General features: G+C 43.7%; 1 protein-coding gene across 5 annotated transcripts in view; it reads right to left on the bottom strand.

The window, feature by feature from the left end:
• Positions 1–19,067, bottom strand: part of LOC115565784 (protein quaking-A) — a 51,424-nt gene that overhangs the window by 6,783 nt on the left and 25,574 nt on the right. Inside the window, exons 4-6 of one of the 5 annotated variants that reach the window (XM_030391291.1) lie at positions 4,860–4,947; positions 3,066–3,503; positions 1,001–1,075 (exon numbers count right to left, since the gene is read on the bottom strand). In XM_030391291.1, coding sequence (XP_030247151.1) covers positions 1,001–1,075; positions 3,066–3,503; positions 4,860–4,947 — 601 coding nt within the window. Of the gene's footprint in view, positions 1–334; positions 1,076–3,065; positions 3,504–4,859; positions 4,948–19,067 lie in introns of those variants that run through there. The other 4 variants (XM_030391294.1, XM_030391290.1, XM_030391293.1 and 1 more) reach the window with 4 other exon arrangements.

The following is a 19,067-nucleotide window of genomic DNA, read 5'->3' as shown; positions in this document are numbered from 1 at the left end:
ACATTGCCCCCAAAACCAAAAAACAGAAGCAAAGAGAGGTCGAACAGACACACACAATAAGAAAAAACAAAAATCTAGTGTTTTAGTGTCTGTCAAGTTGAAGTGCAAGTTACAAACGGTGTGATTAGTGGTAAGGAGACTTACAATAACTAATGTTATGTGAGGGGGTAACTGTGACTAGTGGTAAATGTGCAATGAATAGATGAATCGATGTTTTCCGATTCTTTCTCTTTATTTAGCAGTATATTTTTATAGAATATAAATATACACAAGAACCATAAATACATTTGATATAAAATGCTCAAATATAAAATGACAGTACCTCACGTACAACTGAAATATTAAAAAAATGTATTTAGCTTTATTTCAGTCTATTTGCAATACACTGGAGAGAATGCAAGCTACCTCAGCTTATGTCTGTGCGTGTCTATCTTCCATAGAAAAATAAAAAAATGCAAAATAAATTTAAATCTCAAGGTGAAATGGTGCCTGGTAGCAGCATGGCTACTTGTCTTCCGCCTGCTAACTCTCTCAGATACAGTATAGAAATGCTTCTCCTTTTTTTTCATTTTTTTCCTCTCTGCTCCTTATGAGCCGAGGAGATAAATCATGTATGGGAACAAGCCCGCCCCATTTTAGGCTCTAATCTCACATCAGAGGAATGTCATTATACACCTTCAACACTGCCTGCAAAGTACTACCTGTCCTGGCTTCACAGCTGCATGAACCAAAAAGCTGTTGCGATCACTTTTGCCTGAGCTTTGACATATACACAGTCTATGTATATGTTCAGTACTAAATGTAAACAAAATGTGCAGACCACAAGCAACCATTTAGCTGGTGTGTGGATGTATGGGCTAGAAAACGTGGGTGGGGGGAGAGGATAACAAATAAAATACATACAATATACAAATTAACTAAGGCATCGAGGCATAATAGGCATAATAATCATTGAAATTCATCAGTCAATAGTAGAGTGTAGCTAGGAGACTAAACTGACCTCTGTCAGCGGTCACAATCCTTTGGTAAGGATGGACCCGCGTGTCATGCCGTCTCACTTTAGTAGCCATTGCACCTAGATTGTAACAGGTCCACAAGGTTAGAAACCGTTCACTTTGAGCAGGGGAAAAACAGTCATCTTTTACAGTAATAACATTCACATTTTTAACCATTATCATTATAATGTTTGGATAATACAACAATACACAGTATAGCAACATAATACAGGTTAAAGTACATATACACACGCCACGCATATCTTCTCTCTCGCTCTCTTTTTTTTAACGTGTAGAAAAATGCAGTACAAAAAACATAATACACCTTTTTTGGGAGTTTAACTCTAAAAATGCATAACTTAAGTAATAAAATTCCACAGTGCTCAGAATTCTAAGGAGGATTCTTAGAAAAGGGGACAGGCTCCTGGGCTGTCTGGAGGAAGAGAAAAAAATAATGTGATTCTTCCTCTGGGATCCAGAGGGGGATTGAGAGAAATTTGTCTCTTTATTTTGAAAGGTGGGGAAATCCAATACAGCTCTGATGGTAATTGAATAGTGCCAGACACCACCTGCCTTTCCCTCTCTCTTTCATTTTCTCTATCCCTCTTTCACCGCTTCTCTCCAGGTCAATCTGTTCACTGGCGGCAGAGGCTGTCACTTTCTTCCTATATTTGTCAGAAATGATTTCTTCCCACTGCAGTGCTTGATACTGCCTCGTATACATGACACAAACAAACGTGTCAGTGTATGTTCAAGTTTTGCAAAAAAGAAATGCGTATGGGCATTAAGAAATAAATCAAGCTCTCCCAGAAGAGGAGACATGTGATATAAGTTACAAAAAATCTGCAAGGATTTTGTTCTAGCATTGTCAAGTTAAGAGTGTGTTTTGGCTTATAACTACATCACCACCTACACTATTCTGAAGAAGCAGATGGCCTGACATTTCCTTATTCTACAAGCCAATGGTGGCTAGATACAGTAGCACGGGCAGCTGAGCCAAGTGCATGAATGTGTGTGTGAGTATGGGAGTGAGAGTGTGTTCCACAGGGCCCAGCGTTGCTGAAGGCACCGATCGATAGTGTGAGTAAATAAAATGCACTAAGCTGGTGTAACCCTGCAAGTTAAAGAGAGAAAAGCCAGTCAGCTGCCCCTGTCTGTTCTACACATGACTCCCAGAGGCACCTCAACTACACAGGTCAGCTAAAAATCACACTCGTGTCTGCTGCTGCCAGATGATACCACGGACAACATTAGGGGTGTCAAATCAAAGCTGGGAAGAATATAACAAAGGGCTCTTCTGTCTTAATGTGGAAAATAAACAGCTTTGCTTTTGTTAAGTGCAGCCTATGTTGTTCATATCGGACTCTATTCCATCAATGGATGTACAGTTGTCTCTTTGGCAGCAGATGTGTCAAGCTTAAAGCACCACTGAGAATTAATATAATATATAGACCCTCATATTGAACTGTACTCCTGACACAGAAATAAAGGGGAGCATCAGGTATTAGCACAGAGCTAAGGTTCAACAGGGGTGAGGCTAACACAATGGAGAGAGGGGAAGGCGAAGAATAAAGGGAAGACTGGAGGAATTTAATGAACATCCCCAGTGGGAGTGAGAGAGGGACTATCTGCAGGCATCAAGGCCTGCCTGCAGAGAACAGCGCAGAGAAATGATTTCAAAAGCTGCAGAAATCCGAGGGGATCTGCCGCCAGACTGAATATGCCTTCAGGCCAGTGCATGAAAGGGTTAGAGAGCAGGCTGCATGGATGGGAGCGTGTTTCTGTCAGTGTGCCTCGTCTCACACCGAGGCAAGCACTCCTATATGAACCTTGCAGAAAAGAAGCGATGTAAACCTGAGAGCAGGACTGTTTGGCGAGAGCGTTACTAGAAAGTCTAAATAAAAAAATTCCAAGAGCCTAGCCCTCACAACGTCATCTATGTCCCCCTTTGCCATTTGAATACAGTGTCCATATGAGCCACATAGCTGGTCATTCCATTACCTAGAGCTTCACCAGCACATCCACTCTGTGAGTTTGTTTTTGATCTTCAGGTGGACACGACATATTTACCTTTCAACAAGTCCTGACTGTGGCTCATGGAAGCCGCGTCCAGCACCCCTCCGGGGTAAAACAAGCTGCCCTCGTGTCCAGGCTGGCTAAAGCTGAGCGCTGTACCTGCCGCACCTATGCTTCCCCAGGCTCGCTTACCTAGAACCCCACTGTGCTCGATGGGGTACTCCAGCAGGGAGGTGGGTGCCAGGGCGTAAGGGTAGTCGTAAGGGGTGGTGTAGATGAGCCCACCATCCGGTGTGGGAGGCACCAGGGTGGGGGTGCCATTGGGCAGCATGGCAGCCATCTGAGTGGGCCGGATGAGGTTCATGATGGGCGCCCCAGCTGGTGTTGGGGGCCGGAGTGCCTGGGGAGGCAACACCTGACCCGTGGGGGCCGCTATGAGGCGGGGGCCCTGAGCGGCTGCTGCCGCTGCTGCAAGAGAAAATGCAAGGGTGGCTGCCATAAGCAAGAGAGCAAAGGACAGGATCAGAAAGAAAGAAAGAGAATAAAAGTGTTGTGTGGTTGATCATAATCACATATGAACAGTGAAGGGTGAAAATACAAAAGCAGGAAAAGAAGAGGGTACAGAGAGTGGCAGGTAGAGAGGAGAGAGGAGGGGGAGGGGCAAAAGGGGAAAATTAGTCCATGCAATGATCATGGTGGTGAACAACAAAAGCCACAATTTGCTGCAAAGAAAAAACATAGCCAAAAGAAAACAAAAAATAACCCATCACACCAAAAACAAAAAGCACACAATGCTGCTGTCATCCCAGTGCATTCGAAGCATACAAATCACCATGGCAGCTACACATTCATCTACTAGAAATGGCACAGGTGAGGGTAAAACAACACACACAACAGAAATGGAGCTGTTGACTTGATGTTGAGGAGAGACTCAATAAAGGTTTCGTGGAGACTGATTGGGAATTTAGTCCTGGGTGTGAAGACCTCCAAGCATCAGAAGGAACATACGCCATTAGTTGTTCCCCCCAACACAGTCAGCAGTCCATTCAAGTTGGATAACATACAAATAAATACACAAAAATCATTTTTCAAGTGGTTCTGCATTAGCATGTGCTGTGAGCCGTGCGACAGAAGCTTCCCCATAGACAGGTCGATTAAATCAAGCGGCAACTATGGGAAGGTGGTGGGCCAGTTCATCATCATGTTAAATAAGGCCAATTAAACAGTAAAATTATTCACTTTGAGTTCGTTTAATAACTTTGAGCCCAAGCATGTAAAAGAACCCAGTTTCTGATATTGTTGAAATTATTTTTTGATTGATAATTAATCACATAACCAAACAGGGAGTCAATGCAAAGGTTCTAGAATAACATGTGGCATTTGGTGCTTAAAGAGCAAACACTGTACATGTGTGAGCTAGTGACTGACATGCAGAGTTGAGCAATTTGCTGAAAGAGAGTCCGCCAACAGCAAGTGATTTAAAGCGATCGCATCTGGATTGCAGGGAGGATGGAGGGGGGGGAATGGATGAAGAGGAAAGAAATATGGAGTACAACAGAATGGAAGTTGCCCTACTCATTGTTGGGTAGGTAAACAGTGACTGTTTGGAGAGCTTGAGAAAGACAGGTCTGTTTGTGGTCAGAGATAACATGATGGTATGTACACAGGATATCTGACTACACATTAATTTAATGAAGGTGAACAGGATTAGTTAATGAGAAATATAGAAAAAAATGTTTTGTTTTCTATGATTAAATATAGTCTATGCAGTTAAAAGATTAGTCATGTGTGGTGAAAACTAGATGGATTGCCATAATTGTGGATGTGTGTTCATGGCATCTCGCTTACGTGTTTTGATGTTGTTGTCTCTGTATGTCCCATTGAGAATTGCCAGCTCCATCAGCTGCATCTTCTTCAAATTGTCTTCTCCCTCCGCCTGTGAAAAACAGAACCGTTAATGTCCAATCACAATAACACACACCACTCACTAATTCCACACAAGCTGAGGCCCATTTGCAGGCCGATTGAAACAATCCACAAGACGACCATTTCACCTAACAGCGTGCCTGGGTGTTGTTAAAAAGCTACAGTGGGGCGGCTAAATCATTTTGACACTACATGTCATCTGTTCTCCACAAGCACCGGTTGGATTGGGTTCAGGGAAACAGAGATGGCGATAGGCTAAAGTGCTGTTGTCATGGCAGAGTGCCTTGTTGTTACCAAAATGCTGACAGAGACATTAAGTGTGGGAATGCATATTCATAATCCATATCAGAATGATAATTACTGTAATTTTCTTTGCTCCCTTGTGCGCAATCAAATGCGCAATAACCGCCCTAGCTAATGTCAGTCCTGTCAATTAATGTTTGGATAAATAAATACAAAAGCCGCAGCCGCTGTCATTATCGCCAAATTAGGGGACTGAAATTATTCACGGAAAGCAATTAAGATAGCACCCCTCCTCCCACTCACACCCATCCACCAACTCCCCCTTTCCTTTCTGCAACCCCTCCTCCACCTCCACCCCCAAAACTCCATTTCCCCTGAAGCTACCGAACACTCAATAACCATGACAACACAAGAGCCCCTGTGATTTTCCAGGTTGTACATCATAATTTAAGCAGCGCCTTACGTGATTTACTCTCCAAGATGAAGGGTGCAAAGACAGGCATGTGAAGTCTCGCTGACCTCAAATCCACCTTAAGTGAACCATCGATTTCAAGCTTTTTGCTGCTAAAAGCGGAAATTGTTTACGCCAGAGAGCGTTGGCTTATGCACCTACATTCTGCATCTGCACGTAAACGCATCACAGATTGCAGCAGACCAGCCCGTTAGTGGCGGCAGTGATAAAAGCAAGAAGGCAGACATCGAACCTCCTCCGTTTCTCTATTCTATCTCTGCGTGGAGTCTGTCTCCTGGACTAAGTTTAACAACAGTCTGCCGCTCTATCCAAGGGACGATAAGGAAAGAAAGATGTGGAAGGGAAGAGAGAAAGAAAGGGAAGAAGAAAAAAAAGAACGAGGGCTCAGAGTTAAGCCCTCCCCTGAGACTCCTCTTCAACACAGCCACAGAGAGAGGAAGAGAAAGGAGCGAGGTTAAGCAAGAGAAAAAGTGACAGAGGCTGGTCTCCCTTGACTAAATATAAGGCAGTGGCTTCAGAGCAGTCACAGTATTCAGCTGTGTGTGTGTGTGTGTGTGTGTGTGTGTGTGCCTGTGTAATGTTTAGTGTACCACAGAGCTGCCAATTAACGAAGCAAGGAAATTCTCCCTACTACTTTCTCTCCTTGGCTACCTCCACTATGCTCTCTTTTCTTTTAATGGGGAAGTCTTGAAGCAAAGAAAATGACACCAATTTTTCCCAGCTACATCATTTTTCCCTGCAAAGACAGACAAAAGGCAAGGAAAGCAAACACTACTGATGCAACAGACACGATCCAAGTATTATACCATTTTAAATTTTAATGATGTGCATCACAGAGCTGAACTAGAGTGGCACTCAGTAGAGCTTGAAGGACCAAAAGGCTTGATCATAAATGTTAAACAAAGTGAGAAAAATATTTCCTTGATCTGCAGTTAATGGGGTCAATTCTGAGCCGAGACCCATGCTCCATCCAAATTCTGTGGAAATCCATCGTCTAGTTTTTGTGTAATTCTGTTGACAATCCAACCAACCACGAACAAACGTTACAAATGATTACAATCCATTGTTAATTTCCTTCATAATAACATTAATGTACAAAGGTGAACCTTAAATTAAACTAAATCATAAACTATAAAAGGCAAGGCAAGGCAAGTTTATTTGTATAGCACAATTCAGACACAAGGCAACTCAAAGTGCTTTACAGGCACACACAAATTACATTAAAAGACAAACATTTCATTTAAAAAACATTAAAAATTGCATTATGAAAAAAAAAAAAAAAAAAAAAAAACTCAGAGTAATAATGCAGTTCAAAGACTTCAGTTAAAAGCAGTGGCAAAAAGAAATGTTTTAAGTCTTGATTTAAAAGAGGTGAGTGTTGGAGCAGACCTGCAATTTTCAGGGAGTTTGTTCCAAATATGTGGCGCATAGTAACTGAAAGCTGCTTCTCCATGTTTACTTCTGACTCTGGGGACTGAAAGCAGACCGGTACCTGACGATCTCAGAGGTCTGGATGGTTCATAACGCGGCAGCAGATCAGAAATGTATTTTGGCCCGAAACCATTCAATGCTTTATAAACCAACAACAGGACTTTGAAATCTATTCTTTGATAGACAGGAAGCCAGTGTAAAGATCTAAGAACTGGAGTGATGTGATCTACTTTTTTGGTTCTTGTTAGGACTCGAGCAGCAGCGTTCTGAATCAGCTGCAGCTGTCTGATGGAGTTTTTAGGGAGTCCTGTAAGGACACCATTACAGTAGTCAAGTCTGCTGAAGATAAATGCGTGAACAAGTTTCTCCAAATCCTGCCGAGACATAAGCCCTCTTATCCTGGATATATTCTTAAGGTGATAGTAGGCTGACTTTGTAACTGTCTTAATATGGCTGCTGAAATTCATGTCTGAGTCCACAGTCACACCAAGGTTTCTGACTTGGTCTGTAGTTTTCAACATTACAGACTGAAGCTGAGCAGAGACTTTAAGTCGTTCTTCCTTGGATCCAAAAACAATTATTTCAGTCTTATCTTTGTTTAACTGAAGAAAACTCTGACACATCCAATCATTGATTTGTTCAATGCATCTACTCAGGGTATGTATGGGATTATAGTCCCCTGGTGATATGGTTATGTAAATTTGTGTGTCATCTGCATAACTATGGTAGCAAATTTCATTGTTTTCCATTATTTGAGCTAGAGGGAGCATGTAAATGTTGAATAGTAGAGGCCCCAGAATGGAGCCCTGGGGTACTCCGCTTGTCATTTTCATCCGTTCAGATGTGTAGTCACCAATAGACACAAAGTAATCTCTCTCATTTAGATAAGATTTAAACCACTTTAGTGTTGTACCAGAGAGTCCAACCCAGTTTTCCAGTCGGTCCAGTAGTATATTATGGTCGACTGTGTCAAACGCAGACTGAGATTTTTCCGCTGTCTGTGTTTGAATGAATGTCGTTGAAGACCTTAACGAGGGCCGTCTCAGTGCTGTGATGTGGTCGAAATCCTGATTGGAAAGCATCAAAACAGCCATTTGTTATTAAGTAATTGTTCAGCTGTTGAAAGACAGCTTTTTCAATTATTTTACTTAAAATTGGGAGGTTTGAAATGGGCCTATAGTTATTCATTACTAATGTGTCATAACACAAGCCATAACATACACACACCCACGCACACATTGCTCTGAAATATTTGCCAAGCCCTGTATTTCTCTTTGCTAACAGCTCTGGAGGTGAAAAAAGGCCAACATGTCAAGCGGTGTCAACAATGATAACCAGATTAGGCTAATTGAACATGGCCCAGGTCAATGGCTAGCACGGCTAATATCTGCAAGTAAACCCTCTTCAATGGACAGACAAAATCACTACTAATTAGATGCTGCGATCGCTATGTAAACACTTGAACACATGAATGAACAAACCCTAAAATAGCTGACGATCACACCTAAGAGTGCAAAGTAAACATTATCACCATCTTATTGTTATCTCTGTTACTTCCTCTTCTGTATTATTTACATCACAAATTAAATCAGACTTTGACCTCTTTAACCTCATAATAAAAAATAAAAAAGCAAAAAGAACAAGTCTGCTACACTTCTCTCGGATCCAAACAGCTGTTTTCTCCTTTCTTTTGTGCGTGTGCCTCCCGAAATCCTCTGTCAGTGGTTCTTTGGATGTGGGCCAAGCCGACTTGCGAGACAAAATAGAGCAATGAGGGAAGGAAAGAGACAAAACAAGAACTTCACCAGATGCCAATCATGGAGAGGGCCGAATGTGTTACGCTTTCAAAGCTCCACACATCTGTGACAACAATAAAGCAAACAATTGTCTCTGACTTTATAGTCACTGTATGGAGAGCTGTATAAACACTATCCACTCTGCTGTAACCATACTTGTCACAAGCTTTCCCTAATGCACAGGCCCGCTGTCTCCCAACAAGGACTTGGCACACAAGTCTTTTGTCTCAAATCAAGCGGCGGTGGCTCTCATGAGGAAGTTGAATCCCAGCAGTATAAGTGCGACCTGGAGAAGCACAGATCCTCTGTGTCTTTGTGGCAACACTTAAATACCTTGACAAGCCTAACCTTTTAAATATCAGACAAAATAATGAGCACATTTGGGGGGTTGTTTAAGACAAGAAGGAGTAGGGGGGGGTGGCAGCTAAGCAGCTGGCTGCAGCTCAGGACAAACACACGCTGGGATACAAGTGTTAACGGCAGCTTATGTATATTTGTGTGTGTCGGATGATGATGGATCTGTGTGGTTGCGAGGGTTAAATGGGCGCGGGCTAAGAGGGTGCCACCATCCATCCAACTCTGCATAGGTGGCACACTGCCTGTTGAGAGGAGAGAGACAAAATAGAGGGCAGCGAGAGGGGAAGAGCACAGATGCTGCTGTTAGGATGAGGTGTGCACTGCTGTGTGTGAAATGTGTGTATCCCCAGTGGAGTGCTGCTGATATAGCTCCATCTTCTCGCTAACACAGTTTGTTAGCTAAAGCGTCGAAACCCCAACAGATCATTTCTGTTTTACATCTGAAACAAGATCATTTTCCCCCATCAAAATACGAATCCCCTACTGCAACATTTCCATATTTTTCTCTGCTTTTGTCCTCTGTAATGTGGATGTTTGGGAAGCATTGGCAACCCTGATTTGAGCCACACAACAAGTAAGATGGCAGATCCAAAATGGCTGCAGACAGGAGCTGCAAAAACCACAGATAACGCTGGTGACACCACTGGAGTGGAGCTGGATCGACTATAATCGTGCAGCCTTGGGTGTACTGGGCCAGCTTTCTACCGCAGCAGCACAGCTTAGATGAATGTTTGATGAACAGCGCCAGGGAGGGCAGTTTAATGTTGCCTTGCTCAAGGTGTCTCCACAATTAACAGACTCCTCAGTCAGCATGCTCCACCCATAATAAAACATTCACTCAGATGCAGCGATCGCTCTGGCCGTGTGTGTAAGCATGCTGTGTGTGTGTGTCTGTAATGATCTGGCTGCTGGAATTCCCGGGAGAGGAATAGCTGCTGGATTATAGAACGAGAGGGATGAGGAAAGGAAGTTTTCCTTTATCACCTCTAACATGCACGCATGCATGCACGCAACAAACACACACACACGCTCCTGTCCATCAGCGAAAAAGCCACTCAATAAAGCTGCTCTATCCACAAGAATCAGATTCAATCAATGAGGCCTATTTGTGAAATCAGCAGAGCGGTAAAAGCTATCAGGGAGGAGCAAGAGGGAGGGAGGGAAAACGAGGAGGAGGGAGGAGTAGGGAGAAGGGAGTGCGATGAGCTAAAGTAGGTGAGCCGTGTCCCACTGCCACTACCTGACAACCCTGCGATGAGGTCATTCGATGCATGCTAAATCACTGTCATGCTTCGCTCTTTTAGGCCTCTCTCCTGATCAAAGCTTGTGTTCATATGTTGATGAACACAAGCTGCAGCTAATGCCAATTGTTACAGACAACAGAGCTCATAATCAACGCCGTTTACTGTCTGTGCATGTGGAAGACAATAATCAACAGATGAGCGGCTGGCTGAGTTTATAGGGCTGCACCTTCACTCTCCTCCATGACGACGCGACACCGCACCCTTTCCTATCCATCTGACCCAGAGATAAACATAACAGGCGCCTGGATTAGGACAGATGAATATGTTCACATCTGTGGCTGCAACTGAGGGAGAGTTTTTTGCTCGTATCTGGCAAGAGTCACCATCTAACGCAGCTCAGCTCAGCTAACAGCTCGATTCGGAGAGATTAAATGATGAGCAGAGAGGGAGAGAAAGGGAGGTGGAACAAAAGCGTACCAGGAGGAGAAAAAGCGCTGCAGAGCAAGTACAAGAGAAAGCGTGAATGATTGTCTTTGAGTTGGTGGAGAGATGGAGAGATACGCAGGAAGAAGAAAGGGATAGCTGGAGAATATGAGACAAGAAAAGACAGACAGCGTAGTGAAAACCAATTTGTCTGTTCCCCAGTGGGCTGACACTGGCTAAGGCCTGCTTTCCTTCCCTGGCCTCTCTGCCAGTCATCACAAACAGGCATATACACACACGCACAACCACACACACATATCCTAGGCCTTAGCAGGGCCGGGGTCAGGCTCTCTCCAAACTACTCCAATTACCTCAGCAGTAAACACAGCCTGCCCCTGGCTGCCTCTTGGGATACAGGGAGAGGCAGAATGTGTAGAACTAAGAATGGGGAGGGAAAAAAATCCTGCCGAGTGGAGTGAAGGAGGTGGTATTGGGAGCCTCGGGGAGGGAGGAGCGGATGACTTCATGTAGAGGGGTGGAACTGGTAGTGGCGGCAGCTGGTTTTTCTCCCGTTCCACCTCCCTTTTGGTTCCTTCCCAAACTCTAACATCTGGAGGAAAATGATTACTCTCGCCACGCTGCCAAGACGACTTATCAACAATTCCACACTCTCCAGAAAGCGGACGGCTCGAGAAGAGAAAGGAATGAGCGCTTGTAGTGAGCTTCAAAACATCGCCACACTAAATAAATAAGTGACGAGAAAGTTTAATCGATTCAAGTGAACTAAAGAAAACTTGGAAGCTGGATTGGGGTAAGAAATGAAAACACATGTGCAGCAAACAAGATTCCCATGTTTTCTGAGACAAGACTATCAAACAACTGCTCTGGCAAAAGTAAAAAAAAAAAAAAACACACACAACCTATAAAAACACATTTAGGCTTTTCACTTTTCAATGTCACGACTGTGCATCAATCAGGAAAAATAAAACACAAAGTGCTACGCAAACACATATAACCTTCTTCCTTCTCTACGTCATAAAAAGCACCTTTTAGAGCGCGCTGGGGTAAGTGCTCCATGTCCTTTCTCAAATTCACTGCTGCATTTTCAAAGGCAATTTTCTTTCCTCTGCCATGCTCCTCGGCTTTTGTGAACGTATCTGCCAAGGGAATCAGGCCTCAACTGTATTTTCCTTTTCCCCCCAAAGACTAACAACGCAATCTCCTGCAACTCTCCTCTCTGACTGTCTTCTACCTTCACAACACTGCCGTAAAGCCTCTTTATTTCTCCTTTGCTCCCCTCCTCACTTCGAGACAGCTCTGTTAGCGACGTGCGCCATTAGTCATGCTAAACCACCAACACACTAGCTCATTAGCATAGAAGTGAACCTGACTCCAGTCAGATTATTACAAACACATCACGGCTGCTCCGCCCCATTACTGTCAATCACACAGCTTACTGGGGTACAGTTGTGGCACATTAAAAAGTCAGGAACTAACTCTTCTCTTAATACTTCACTTTCTGCATCATAACAAAGCTCATAAGTGCCAAGCCCTGAGAGTTTAAGCGCTGCCTCTGTTCTGTATTAAGTAGGATAGTAGCTGCTCAGGGTTTGTAATTAAATTGGTAGTTTACCCGACAGTTTGTACGGGTGGCAACACAGTGCGGGCCCTGGCACTGGTTCCTGGATCTTCGGGGCTTATAACAGCCTTTTATTGTGCTGGAGGAGAGTGAAGTGGGCAGCCTTGGTGTTGTGTGCTCGCCCCATCAATATCAACTGACACGCATTTGCAGACTCAGTGCCACGGACAGGAGAAAGGAGAGGAATAAAGAAAGGAGGAAAGAAAATATGTTTTTCCGCAAGCACAGTTTTTCTCTCCCTTCAAAAGCATTTCCAATAGTACAACGGAAAAGGCTGTGCGGAAATTCTGAGTGATCTTGTTTATCCTCAGAAATTCGGCTGGTATTCCATGTAACATAACAGCCTTAAGAGCGGATTAAACTTCATATAAATAACCTAGAAAAATATATACAGATTTAACAACAAGATTTAGATATATTATTAAAGCTTCCTGGCCTGCAACTGCTTTGACAAACAGATGAGGTTACAGACTAAGAGCAGGAGGGATCACTCAGTCCCCACTGTTGTACAGCTCAGCAAACAGCTGTCCATTTCTCCTGCCTACTTTCCCCATCATCATCCGTTTCCTTCCTACTAATAAAATTCCCCCTCTTCCCATCCTTCTCCCGGCCCATATTCCCACTTTGCACCCACAATCTCTTCCTTATCCATCCACTATTCTATTTCTTTTTCCACCTTCCCTCTCCGCCCATCCTTATATCCCTCATTCCACCAGGGCTGCCAGACGGTATTGTTCTGTCGCTGCGATCCTTTAATGCCATCCAATCGAGCAGGGAATATCTTGAAGGGATTTGGCCGGGGATGATTTGGGAGCTTTAAATACTGCTAGGGGATTTGCATCATTCAGAGATCCTGACTCAGAGCTGATCACTGGAGCCGTCTCATAAAACAGGGATCTAGGAGCCTCGTGCAAGGTGTGGATTCAAACCTGAAACCCTGTGGATGAATCTATCTGGACATATGCATATCTGGGAGTTCAGTTTATTCACAAGAAACTGAGTCTTCTCTGTAATGCAAAAATATGTCACAATTTTACCAAAAAGACAACAGTTACTACTATTCTCATGATGCTTTGGATCACTGACTACCTTTGCAGAGCCAAGTCAGTACTGTGTAAATCCCTGACAATGTATTGCTAAAAAGGATATTCCATTTTCCTGGTACAACTGAGTTACAGATGTTGTGTGCCTTCTCTGCCAAGAAAGAAAAAAACGTTGGGATTTCAACAGAGCTTTTTGAAAAGGAAAAAAAAGGGAATGTTTTGGTTTTGCTGTGCTCCACTCAACACACCCCAAGTTCCACCATGGGAAAACTAGTCAGTGCGAGAGACAGCGAGTGAAGCAATTGCAAACACCACCGCTACCAAACAATAAGAGTGTGATAGAGAAAAGAAGAGGACCAAGATAAACAAAGCAAATAAACCCAAGTGAGATTTAAAAAAAAAGAAAAAAAAGAGGCAAAGCCTCTACACTCCAGACACAATGGAGGAGGCAAAGAAAGCCATCAGTCAAGAGTTGGCTGGTGGGACTGAGAGAATGGAGTTTGAAATGAGTTGACCGATGGCTGGCAAAGCGAGGAATCACAGACTGTAGGAGCTGAATTTGACGGGCGGCCTGTGGGCTCTCTAAACGCTGAGCTCTACACAATCCTATTTTCCTGCCTAAACACAGGGACACAGTCACTGGAGAGGGAGAGATGAAAGCTGTGTGTGTGTCTGTGTGTGTGTGTGTGTGTGTGTGTGTGTGTGTGTGTGTGTATGTGTGTGTGTGTGTGCGTGTGCATATATGTGGTTCCCACTTTGCAGATGTTGAAGCTTGGCCCTGGTAAGGCCCTCTGGGGAAGTCAAGAAACTGTGGGTGGACAAAGTATAAAGTAGAGTGTGTGTGTGTGTGACAGAGACACAAAGCACACAAGTCTCAATCAGCACTGGACCTTTGGAGATGCAGGGTCCTAACCACTGCTCTGCTTCGATCCACCCACATGCACACATGAAAACATCCACACACATACACACACATCTGCATTTCCTTGCCTCTCTATAAGGGGATTAAGGAGACCTTCAAAGAGAGGCACAAAGATTGGCTAGGGGCTTGTAGGGTCCCTCTACTTGGCACTGGAGGACCAGGGCAGATTAAAAACTGCCCGGGCCTCTCAGCCTGCCTTGTTACCCGCCCCCTCTGTCTGCGCACTGTATTAGGACACTTGAAAAACCCCCCGGAGGAGCCTCGTGCAACCAGGTGGATTAGGAAGGAGGTTATCTTACCATGATGTGAGAGTCCTGGGTGGTTAGGGACCCGAGTGCATGTGTATGTGTGCAAACTGAAATTAAAAGGATAGTTCAAGTGGGCAAGGCAATTTTGTAAGTGGTGCAGAGGGCCTGTGTACATAGAATGCACTTTCACTGGGGATCTTGGCTGCCTTAAAAATCTAAATGAATGAGACAAGAGAAGGAACAGGACTAATTCCCCTCAGAGGGGAGAAATGAAAGAGATGGATTAGCAACAGGATGATGTTTCAAGGAGAAAAAAGGGAAGGAAGAGCTCACAAGAGTGTGTAAGAGGGAAAGTGCTAATTGTGGCATGATGAGGCTGAGGTTTGGATCAGGACCCTGGATGACAAGTTTCCAGACCTGAGGACACGAATGACGTGGCACCAGTCTTCCTCGTTCTAGGCTTATATTTAGGCTTGTTCAACTAAAAAGACTTTTCTATGTTTGTTTGAATTCATGATTAATTGTTGACTGATGAATCACTGTATTGGAATTGGATTGGATTATTTATTTTTATTTCTTATTTTTTTGCTTTGTGGGGAGGTGGGTGGGTGGATATGAGATTGAGAATGTTTGGGGGATGATAAACTGTGGAGGCGGGGAAGGTATTTATTTATCTATTTATTTTTTGAATGAATTTGAAGCTGTATAAGATACTCCCTGTCCTCAACTTGTTCTGTCACTTTTTTTTTTCTCTTCGTAACTAAATGTATATCCCCATCAAAAAAAGGGAAAAAAACACTCAATAAAAAGAGATTATATATATAAAAAAATAATAATAAATAAAAAGAATTGGATGGATAAAAAAATATATCCATCTCTACTAAACTGGTTCCATTTGTGCAGATATTTTCAGTGTGGAAAGGTGAAGCTTACAGTGACAAAAAACAAATAATTTATTTGTTTATTGGAGATTGCACTTGCATGTTACTGTGCCTTCTATTTTGTTCCCGATTGTCCACCCCAGTGAGTTGGTGAACGGCAGATTGCTAAAACAAGTGAAGAGAGGTGAGGAAGGAGGATGAAAGATGCCATTCAGCACAAATGTTATTGGAATCTGAATCTTTCCTCCGCTTTAGAGTTTTCACCATTTCCTGTGGCTGGCTCCGTGAGCAGACTCCTGATGATGGAGGAAACAGCAGGCAGAGTGGAATTCAAAGTCACACTGCCTCTTTCCTTGTTCTTATGTCACCATGTGCAGGCGTGCACAGGTTTCTGGAACACAACCCCTGACAACAGCTAATGAGCATGTTATAGGTCTGCCTCTGGGTGATGTACATACACAAGAAAATCTGCTTTTCTCAATTAAACACAATAACTCTCACGATCACAAAGCCACTGCAATCAACTGTTTCATTGTTGGAATGCTTCAAATTGCTGGAATTTTTGTGATAATTGGCATCTTTCTGCTCTCCAGACTTAGACTGGCTGAAGGAGTGTGCCTGCCTTTCAGCGGGGCCAGGAAATTAAAGAGGATGAGGACAAGACTAGGGAAGGTGGCCAGGCTTGGGCAGGTTGTTCCCTGCAGGAGTACAGTTTCTTTAGGGTTTGAACCACCTGTCCACCCCTCAGGAGAGCCATAGAGCAGGAGATGAGGAGGGATGGGCAGATGGAGATGAGATGGGGAGGGACGGCAGGGGAGGAACCTTTGGACCAAGACCAGACCAAGTCCCTCCTGTCGGGTTTGAGCTGACAGGAGGGACCTGGCACACATGGAAAGACACTCAGTGGTTACCGTATGTAGTACAGCAATAAAAAGCTTAGACTGGAAGAATGTGTGCAGCTTGGGAATCATTAAAATTAGGTCCAAACAAGTAACAGAGGGTTTTTGTGGCATATCCTTGCCATGCAATATATTGGAAAAAACATCTTTATATAGTTTATAATGCTTCAGTGAATCTGTCATGCTATTTCTTTGTGACGAACGCAGTTGAGACGGACAGCTTCAGCCTGTTCTGTGCTTTGTAACCTGCGTGTTGTTAACAGGATGTGGGGGGCCTTCAGGCCACTGCAGATAGGATAATGGAAGAGAGAGTGGTGAATGGCTTGTCCCCTCAATCACCCAGAGAGAGAAAGGGAGCAGTGGACAGCTAGAGAGAGGGCAAATACACGACGAATAAGAATCAGGACGACAGACACAAACACAGAGGGAAACGGGGGATGGGTGGACGGAAGTAAAATAGAAGAGAGAAAGTAGTACAAGTGTGGACCTTTACTTGGCTAGATGCTGGAGGTGACATTACAATGAGGCAAAGGTATATAACAAAGATGTCTTTTGTGTACTCCGAAAAGAGGGAAGTATGCAAACAAAATAAAAATAAAATTGAGAAATAAAAAAATATATGCCAATGGTCTTCTAACATGACTTAGAGGCTAAGAATATGAATGATGTTGGTGTGCCTTCTTGCACAAGCAGTTAAATCTAAAATTATTTTCTTTTGTCCCCTCAGAGCCACAGAGGTATGGCCCAGGTAAAAATATCTCAAGGATGCGAAGGCAATAAATTTGTATTTTTGTTTGTGGGTCTTTTGTGCAATTAAGCCCTACGTGCGTGCGATTTTATTTTCAACCCAGTCTTCCTGAGCCTGTTTTCAGATGTTTGAACTCCAATGTCAACACTCGGGCGAGAGGATTGACGCATTTTATTTTGGTGCCTGGGGTGCAGTTGAAGAGTGGAAGCTTGACCTCCACTTGTTGGTTATATGTGTAACCAAGAAGTTATGCGTGCATGCTTGAGTAGATAAGCTTTCACCTGACATGGCTGATCACAGTCACTTCTCACACACAAACCATCACATGACACGCAGTAGTAATCGTTATTGGCATAAGTGTCGGAAGAGCCACATCTGTTTCCTTTGGTTAAACAGTTTAAGTGGTCAATTCCAATTACCCACTTATCACCTCTAGATCATTAATCAGAGGTGATTTATACTGCACACGGTTTTAGTGTTTGCCCTCCTCTGCTCCCCTGGTTACAGAGTTTCAATTGGTGTCTGTGAAGTACCCGTCTCAAACGTATTAGCAGGGCATATGATGACCAAAAGGCTGGATGAATGAGTACAAAGAGGGTGAGGATGTGAAGATGGATAATGATGAAAGTGGAGGATGGCTGGGAGTCAAAGGTCACGCTGCCTCCAGGTTGGCTCCAGTCTCTACTGTTTGAGAGTGAATGGAAGCTAAAATGACGACACACAGACACAGTCAGAAAACAGCACCGAAGGAGGAGAAGTCCTGCCGTCCTGCCGTCTCAAGCAGAGGTCACCAGGTCAAGGAAGCCAATTAAAAAGATGATTAACATTCATGTGGGAGATGCAGCCTCAACGTGCATGTGGGATGGGCTCACCATTCTCTCTCTCTCACACACACATATACAATGAGAGCGGCGAACAGTGTGGTCCAGCCTGTTGTAACTGTGGTGTCCTGGGAGGTGGAGATCAAGAGGTTAATATGATCCAATCCAGCTCCTTCATTAGCCTGATGAAGGTAATAACAGCCTACTGGGATAGCGAGGCTGCCAGGTTGGCTAAAACTAACCACCTACTACAGGCCTGCAATGCCCCTAAGCCTACTTGAGCTGAATAGCGGAGAGAGAGAGTAGCTACTTGTGACAAGAATTGCATTTACATGTGCACAAACTTAGAGGAAGCAGACCAAGCGGTAATATTAAAGCCTTTATCACATTGTATGGTGTGTGATGGCCTCGACACTACAGCTGTACTAGCGATGAGATGGTAGAAACAAACAAGATCATTTCATCACACCTCAAGTGTTTTTTCTTTGAGGAGCCAAAGACACAATCTCACACATTCTGTGACCATCAAAGAAGCATCTCGCCACTGGAAAGATGGCCTTTTCATAAAATGTGCCGTTTACACCGTAGAGAGGGGCATTAAATTGGTGCTACATCTCTACATGACCTGAGAAAACGAGCTGTGGTATTTCCTTTTTCTCTAAGGTAGAAAACCAACAACAACAACAATCCGAGCTCTGCACTGGACTACAGCTGCAAGATATGGTAAAAAAATCAAAATAAAAACGGGCTTAAATTATTTTGACAGATCTGATCAGCACCATGGACGCATACAAAAATTTAGAAGTTATATCAGCCAGTGAAAGTCAGCTTGAGCAGCGAGCTATGGGGGCAGGCAACACGGAAGGGAGTTTACAACTCTTCATTTGTTGTTGTTGATACAAATCTGGTTGGAAATTGGCAAGGTTCCCTTCTAAGTTGCAGTTTCAAAGTATTTACACTATG

Source organism: Sparus aurata, chromosome 16 (genome assembly GCF_900880675.1).
Source record: "Sparus aurata chromosome 16, fSpaAur1.1, whole genome shotgun sequence".
NCBI classification, from domain to species: domain Eukaryota; kingdom Metazoa; phylum Chordata; class Actinopteri; order Spariformes; family Sparidae; genus Sparus; species Sparus aurata.
This window is presented reverse-complemented; position numbering and strand designations above follow the sequence as displayed.